At 56.3% G+C, this 8179-nt stretch overlaps 1 protein-coding gene across 2 annotated transcripts in view; it reads left to right on the top strand.

The window, feature by feature from the left end:
- The first annotated feature begins 714 nt into the window (after positions 1-714).
- RHBDL3 (rhomboid like 3) overlaps positions 715-8179 on the top strand; it is a 43532-nt gene continuing 36067 nt past the window's right edge. The window contains exons 1-2 of one of the 2 annotated variants that reach the window (XM_059907445.1): positions 715-884; positions 2387-2410. In XM_059907445.1, the coding sequence (XP_059763428.1) occupies positions 774-884; positions 2387-2410 (135 nt within the window). In that variant the 5' untranslated portion in view covers positions 715-773. The remainder of the gene's footprint in view (positions 885-2386; positions 2411-8179) is intronic. The other variant, XM_059907446.1, reaches the window with a different exon arrangement.

Here is an 8179-nt window from a genome sequence, read left to right as displayed (position 1 = left end):
TGAAGAGAGATGGAAGGGTGGTCAGGGCATCCTGTCTTCCCAGCCTCCGGCCCCCAGTTCACTCCCAGTTAACTCCGACATTGCCAACTTAGTGAAAACCTCGCCCCTGCCACCGTCACGCGTCTGCTGCCTCCAAGTCATCTTTAACCCGGTGGGTCTCGGCAAGTAGACGCTGCATCCCCACCCCCGACCCAGTCCTGAGAGACAGACCTGAACCCGGGGTGGAGGCAGGTGGGGATGGGGCCATCCCCGCCCGGGACCGTGCAGCCACTTCCCCGCCAAGCCCGCCGCAGCCCTCCTCCTCCCTGGGCCGCGGCGCTCTGACCGATTCGGCCCGGGTGGTGACGCCCGGTGGGGGGCGGGGGGGGAAGGGGGCGGCGGTCCCGGGAGCAGCCCCGCCCCCGCCTGCGCGCCGCCCCCGAAGAGTCCGCGGGGAGGAGGAGACTCTGGTGCGGAGCGGGGAGCGGGAAGGCAGTGCGGGGAGCCGGGAGGCCGGGGCTGGCCCAAGGGCGCCCTCGCCTCGGAGCCGGGCGTAGGGGCCGGGGCGGAGGCGGAGGCCGGCGGGGCCGCGGGAGCCGAGAAGTTTGCGGCGGAGGGCCGGGCGTCCCGGGGTCGCAAGACGGCGGCGCGGGGGCTGGGACCATGGGGGCGGGCGCGGAGGCGGCGCGGCGCGCACTGAGAGCTCCGAGCGGCGCGGCCGCCGCGGCGCAAAGTTAGCCTGGAGCCCCGGGACGAGCCCCGCAGCCGCGCCCGGCCCCGGACGCGGCCTCGGCATGGGCGAGCACCCCAGCCCGGGCCCCGCAGTGGCCGCCTGCGCCGAGGCGGAGCGCATCGAGGAGCTGGAACCCGAGGTCGAGGAGCGACCGCCGGCGGCGCCGGAGGACGTGAGTGCCCTCTTCCCCGCCCGGGCAAACTTTCTGGGGGGCTCCAGGGGGAGAGCTGCCCCCGGCTCGCCCCCCGCGGGGCCACTGGGAGGTTTCAGGGTGACGCGGGAGAGCCCCGGATTGGCCGGGTCCCCACGGGCGAGAGAGGGCGGAGGGACCGGGCTCTCCGAAACGCGCGCGCCACCCCCCGCTTGGGCTCCCCGGGCTTCCCTTCGGAACGCAGCGCCCGCCGCCGTGCTGGGGACCCGTCGGCCGCCGGAGCCCCCTCCTCGCGGCTGGTGCAGTGCCTGGGACACGGCGTTTTCCCGCAGAGGCGGCCGCGTCACAGCAGTGGCTCCCCTCCCCTCCCACTCGCGACCTGCGGGCTCTCCGAGTCCGGGGAAGGAGTGGGCGCCGCAGAGTCCCCAGAACCCGGCGGCGCAGACCGGTCTGGCGACCCCCTTCTCCGCTCCCGGATTAGCTCCCGCCCGGCACCTGCCCTGCGCGACAATGATTGAAATTCAAGCTGGCCCCTGTCCCTGAGCCCGGCCGGAGGAGAGAGAGGAGTGCTGGGAGCGCTTTTGCTCCCAGAGGGGGGCTTACGAGCCCCAGACCGCGTCGGTGCCAGCGACGGTCCCCTGGGCGAGGATAGGGAGGGGCTGCCCTAGAGCGCTTCCCTGCCATCTGCTGCCTGTGTCTCCCTCCCTCCGGTCCTGGGAGCCGTGGGCAGAGCCGGCACTGGGGAGTCCTGGGAACTGGAGTTTCTTAAGCTTCTCCCTCCCGAGGTTAACCTGCTAACAGAGGTGAAAAATTGGGCACACGTCCTGCCCGTTCCCTCTCAGGGTGGGGACAGGGAAGTGAAGCCAGGCCCTCAACCTACCAGACCTCAGCTGGAAAGTCTGAATTGGGTTATATCCCCTGTAACTCTTGAACTTAAACCCCTCACTTGCTTCTGGCCCCAACACTCTGGCAGACTCTCATGTGCTCATCACTTAGACTCAGTCTGGAAAGAGGCCGGGGGTGGGTTTCAGTGCAGGCGGAAACCCCCTCCTCCCAAACTACAGGCAAAATGTTAATACTTAGGCAGGGGCGGATTTTCCTGATAGGGGTCATTGGCCCCCAGCAGGTGGAGACCGCTGCAGCAGGTCTGATGGAATTGCAGGGATTGCACCTGGGCGTGCATTCCCGCGGAGATGAGCTTTAGGCAGCAGAAGTTATCAGAGGCCCTCGGACAGAATTGGACGACTTTATTTTAGGAATTGTTGAGGATCACCCTTGTTCTGCTCATCTCTCCTCCTGCCTGTCCCAGAATGAGGGACGCTGTCTCTCCCCAACCTGAGTTCTCCCACCTTTGTTATGTGTAGACTCGTTTGGGAGGCGTCTCCCAGGTTTTCCTGATCTCTTGTCCATGCGGGTCCCTGAGCCTGGGCAGCAGCTGGGAGGCTACAGAGGCCTTGGTGATAAGTGTGTTTCTTTCTTTCTCTCTTCTTCCTCCTCTCCTGTATGGCCTCCCTCTCTACCAGCACTGGAAAGTCCTGTTTGATCAGGTATGTGAGCAGTTAAATCCGCCCCCCCCTTCCTTCCAGCCCTCCCCGCAGTCTCCCTGCTTGCGTGGGCTTCCCCAGCTCTGCACTCCTGAGACGGTGACGTGGGGGCGTGGCTTAACGCAGCTCTGTATATGAACGGTCCTGCTCTCCAGGTTTGGGGGGGGGCGGCTGGGGGGGGGCTCCCCTGAGAGATCCTTCCCTCTCTCCCTCCCTCCTCCTCCCAACGCCACTTCACCAGGACCGGCTTTATACCAGGGAGACACTGGACAATATGTATTGAAAGCCTGGGACGTTCTCTGTATGCCAGGGGATCGCCTTTGGGGCTGGGGAGGAGGGGGAAGGGCTTAGGTTAACATCCCCTTTCCTCTTCCCCCTCCACCATCAGAGAGCCACTGAAGTCAAATCTCTGCCATCCTTGAAGCGCGACTCGATATGAGCACTTCTGAAAGCTGACTCTACTCTAATTTTGCTGCAGGGATGGGGGAGTCATAGCCGGAAACTTGTATGTGATTGTTCGCAATGCCTAGAGCCTAGGCATGGTGGATGGAGTTGGAAGTGCCACGCGTTGGCTTTGGAACCGGGAGACGGACATTTGACCTTCAACAGGGAAATGGTTCTCTTCTTTGCTTGGTACTCCTGTTGCGTGCTGTTGTTATGTGTTTCCTTCTCCTTCCCCGTTTCGCGATGCAGAAGGAGAGGAGGCAAGAGCTGTCCCAGTGTGGGGGAATAGTGAGCATTGTGGTCCTGGGGTGAAAATGACTATACCATGAAGTGTGTGTGACTTTAAGAGACCAGTCTGGTTGGGCCAGAGAGAACGTGCTGGGTTGGAGAGGTAGATAAAGCTGAAAAAGTAGCATGGACCAGACCTCATCCTGTTGGAGGCAGGGGAAGCCTTTGAAAGCTTTTTTGACAAGTTTGTTACCAGATCCAGGCAGTGGTTTGGGAAGATCCTGTGTGAGAGTGAGATAGAGGTGAGATGGGTTGCAGGGATGAGAGAAACTGGCCAGGAGCCTGCTGCCATGAATGGAGACAAGCACCTTGACTTGGAAGATGACAGTGGGAGTGGAAAGGAAGTGGGCATGGTGATGGGAGAATTGGAAGATCTTATTAGACCCGAATAGATGAGGTGAACCACATGTATACCTTTGAGGTTCTGCACCTAGGAGGAGAAGGAAAAGTCAGGCTGGGGGCAGGGGGGTTTGTAAAATAGACAACTTTGGTTTCAGACCAGTTCAGTTTGAGGAGTCAGCTAAATGCAGATGACCAAGTGGGACTGACAACACGGAATTCAGCTTGAAAGGCATGGCGGGCCTGGGGTGGGGATTGGGGGCTGTCATCCACCTTAACACAAGGCCTGGCTGTGGCTTGGGGAGCATCCGGCCGCTCCTGTCCCTCTGGGGTCTATAGACCATCTCTCCCTCCGGCTCTTAAGAGTACAGCAGCTTCTGGCCCGACGCCCTGAGGCAGGAGGGAGCCGCCTGCTGCCACGGATGCCACGACCAGCAAGCTGCCAGCCCTTCACACCTCCTGCCAGATTTAGAGTCGAAACCTAGAACAAAGTGTATCATTCTTTTTTTCCCTCTGTCTGTGTCTTTCTCATTTGATTAATTTCCTTTGCCAATCCCTGCGTGTGTGTTTACATTGTAAAACGAACTATTTGGGGGAACGGAAGAAAACTTTTAGGAGGAAGAATCTGGAGCTTGAGGGAGCAGAGAGAATGTACAGCACCTAATATCAGCGCGTGGTCTATGAAATCCCATTTTTCCCACTGTAGGGCGATCCTGGGTGTCACCAAGAGCCTCCACCTGCTTCTGGGAAGGCCCACCCAGAAACCATTCTGGACAGACGAAATTAACTCTCGGAAAGAAACTCCCCAAACTTACTCTGGACAGTTTTTTTCTCTCATGATAAGTTCTGCCTTAGGTCCACTCCCCAGCCCTCACGCGGCTTTAGAAGCCTGTTTCTGTTGTTTTCCTTCCTATGGGTGCTTTGTGTTTGAGAAGAACTGCTCCTGAGCGGGGGCCCGACCTCTGGCAGATATCCAGTCCCTCTGCGTCTGTTCCCCCTCCTTTGTGCAGCCCCCCTGGACCATTCCCTTGATAGGGCTGAATGCAAAGCCGGTGTGAAGCTTCATAAATGGATGTACAACTTCAGAAGGATGCCGGGTTATTTGGAAAGCTGAAGGGTCTTATCCTTTCTGACTCTTCCTCTGGGCCTACTTAAAGGAAGGATTTGGTGATGGTGAACTTGGTGCACTCAGGAAGGAATGTTTGGCTGGTGGTTGCAGGCAGCCTTCCCACAATTTCTTACAGAAATAGCCCTGATGGGTCAAACTCTGCTGAATGGGGTAGGATTCACATGACATCCGTCAGAATCCCTGTAAGCTAATGTGACCCTGGAATTCACCTTCCCGAGGTCACTGGATTGGGAGGCTGGCCCCAGTCAGTCCTCCTTCCCATCCTGGGTCAAGGGGATGTCAGCGGTCACCTGGTTTCAAACCAGGATCAGCTGGGACCTTTTTCCAGGTGTTAGGAATGGAATTAGACCAGTGCCTCTGTGCCGTCTGGTTCTTCAGCATGTAGAGTAGCTTTGACCCAACATGACCCTAATTGGATCCAAGGGCTCGAAGCCATGACCTTGGCCTTTTGGTCCTATGTGGTCACCCCTCAACTCAATGGCCAGAATGCCTTTTGGGGAGTTGGAGGTGCAGAAAACAGGTGACCCCAGTCCCTTGGAAGTTTACCTGGCCACCGCCCACCCCCGGCATCCTGGACATTTGTCTGGTCTGCTCAAGCAGGGGTGTAACACGCCACCCAACCTCACCCCCTCCCCAGTGTTTCCTCACAGGTCCCAGAAATTACAACAGACAGGAAACCTGAAGATCACGTTGACCCTCAGATGTTCCAGGTGTTTGTTTCCTGTTTGAACTTCTCCTCAAGGAAATTGTCTTTTCATATCCTTGGGTGGTTTTCCTAAATACTAGATTTTAAAGTTACCATAAATATTAACCCGTCGTTATAGTGTAATATCATGGTAAAAATGTCTTATTTTTCTACAGTTGAATCTGTTGGGCCTTTCCTTCGTGATTCCTTATGTTGCTTTGGAGCTGAGACACTTTTCTTCCCTCTTCAGATTGCATAAATATGTGCTTCTGGTTCCTACTGTTTTTTCTCTGATTTAAAAAAAAAATTGTCTAACCCTTTATTCCATCCAGATCCTATTCCTATCCACTTACACCAGCATCACTTATTAAGAAAGGCTTCATTTATTTATTTACTTACTTAGTTAAGTTTTTTTTTTTTCTTTTTGGCTGCTCCACGAGGCATGCAGGATCTTAGCTCCCCAACCAGGGATTGAACGCATGCCCCCTGCAGTGAGGGAACAGCGTTTTAACCACTGGACAGCCAGGGAAGTCCCAAGAAAGCCTTCCTTTATATACTGAGAAATTGTATCATTTGGTAAATTTTTATATGTGGTTAGGTTTATTTATTTATTATTTTTTAAAATTAATTTATTTATTTATGGCTGTGTTGGGTCTTTGTTTCTGTGCGAGGGCTTTCTCTAGTTATGGCAAGCGGGGGCCACTCTTCATCGCGGTGCGCGGGCCTCTCACTATCGCGGCCTCTCTTATTGCGGAGCACAGGCTCCAGACGCGCAGGCTCAGTAGCTGTGGCTCACGGGCCCAGTTGCTCCGCGGCATGTGGGATCCTCCCAGACCAGGGCTCGAACCCGTGTCCCCTGCATTGGCAGGCAGATTCTCAACCACTGCGCCACCAGGGAAGCCCGGTTAGGTTTATTTTTGATTTCTGATCTACTCCCCTGATGTTTACAGTTGTGCCCAGGTAATGTACCCTTTAGTTAATGCTCCCATAGGTTTCCTACAAGCTCCTCTTTTTCAGGTTATGCTCTGATAGTTTCACTCCCAGTCCCTTCCTGAACTCCAGGGAGGTGCCCTCAAGGACCCAAGGTCAAATAGCAAGTCCATGGCAGGTACGGGACTGGAGCCCGTTAACCCATAAAAGGCTTCCAGGGTTGGAAAACCATTTCCAGGTTCACCCTTAACAAACGCCTTCAAGATCTCCAAATGTTTAATGAGCAAAAGGGTTTGGAGCAGAGTTCTGTTAAGTCAACAGAGCACAATTGCTTTCCAAGCTCAAACAAGCAAGAGGGAAAAGGGAGAACTGAAAGGAACTTGATCCTGTCTCCCCTTTTCCCTTCCCACTAGGAGCATGCATTTTCCCGACTCCGAGAAGGGACCCTAGCTTTGCTAATCTCCCAGAAGGGAAGCAGACAAGTCTTGACTGTCCGTCCGAAATTACAAACGTGCTACGAACACAACAGCTGTCTTTTGACCAGGAACCAGAATTTGCTGGAAGAAGCACAGGGCCGCTTCTGAGATCCAGGCCCCTATAGGGAAGGCCGCTGCCTCTAAACCAGCTCCTTCCCAATCCCGGCTCCTGGAGAGAGAGCCACTTCTGCGCCCGGAGGATTTTTCTGCTTGCTTTCCCCAAGTGTCTCCCCTGTCCAGCCCCCTTGCCTCCAGCCTGAGGGTCTTCCCTTAGCCTGACCCTGAAGCCTGCCTCATTTACAGCCCTGCAGGCTGGCTTAAGAGGGTTCTGGGAGCTGAAAAGAGGTTCAGATGAGACTGCTGCGTGGTTTAGTGAGGAGCCGCAAAGAAAGCACCTGCCCCAGAGTCAGGGGCATTGGCGGCGCCCCCAGGACACAGGATTCACCAGCAGAGAGGGATTCCCTTACTCAGGCTCTGCATCTCCAACCCCTTATCAGGTGGCGTCCAGGCCCCTAGAGTCTGTGGACTTCCCTCCACCGCAAAGCCAGCTTCCCTACCCTGCTCCTGCCCCAGTGATCCCAGCGGTCATGCTGAATTAACCCTTTTATCCCTGACCACTCCCAGAAATGCACTGGATAGCGGTTGAGCAGCGGGGCCAAGGGAGCCGAGGTTGTTTGCTGCCTGGCTGCCTGCCTGCCACGGAACAGGCACGCACATGCCGGAGCGAACGAGTCCAGCTACGCCCCTGCACACGTTGTCTTGGGTTCTAATGTCTTCTCCAGGGGCAGGCCCTGACTGTGCGGCCACCTGGCCCGTGTCAGCCCTTCTGGGGCTGCCGCCACCTCAAGGACCGTGGATTATTAGAAGGTCGGTGGAAGCATCTTGTCCAGTCTGCTCATTTTGCAGATGAGGGAACAGAGGTCCGAGACCTTCTGAGGTCACTTGGTGCAGTAATGTCAGAGCTGGAACTAGAGCCCGGCTCTACTTTCTTTCTCTCTCTGACCGGTGTTCCTGCCACCGGGCCTTGCAGGCTTCCGTCTGCTTCCTTGGCACCCTGAGTAACTCAGGCGGGGCGAGGACACGGAGTCTGCCTCGGGTCCCAGTTCTTCTCCTCCTTGCTGTGTGACCAGGGGCAAGCCGGGTAACCTCTCCAAGCCTTGGTCTTCTCATCAGTAAGCTGCCTGCCCTCAGGGCTGTGCTGAGGCCTGATGAGATGGTGTGTGAATAGCACGTGGCACAGTGTGTGGTGAGCCCCTGGTAAATGTGGTGGTTACCGCGTTACTGGAATTTAAAGAAATTGACACTGTTTTCAAAATAACCTCTGGCACGTGATAGTTCTAGGTCTTGAATCAAAGTGTCCAGATCCCCAGTCTGGGGTTCCTTCCACCATATCAAGCTGACTTCTTCAGGGCAGGAGCTGGAAAACCACGTTCCCCCTGAACTTTCCAAAGAAAGGAGAGAAGTGTTTGGATAGAGGCTGC

Source organism: Balaenoptera ricei, chromosome 20 (genome assembly GCF_028023285.1).
Source record: "Balaenoptera ricei isolate mBalRic1 chromosome 20, mBalRic1.hap2, whole genome shotgun sequence".
Classification (NCBI taxonomy): Eukaryota; Metazoa; Chordata; class Mammalia; order Artiodactyla; family Balaenopteridae; genus Balaenoptera; species Balaenoptera ricei.
The sequence above is the reverse complement of the archived record's forward strand: the minus strand, read 5'-3'. Positions and strand labels throughout refer to the sequence as shown.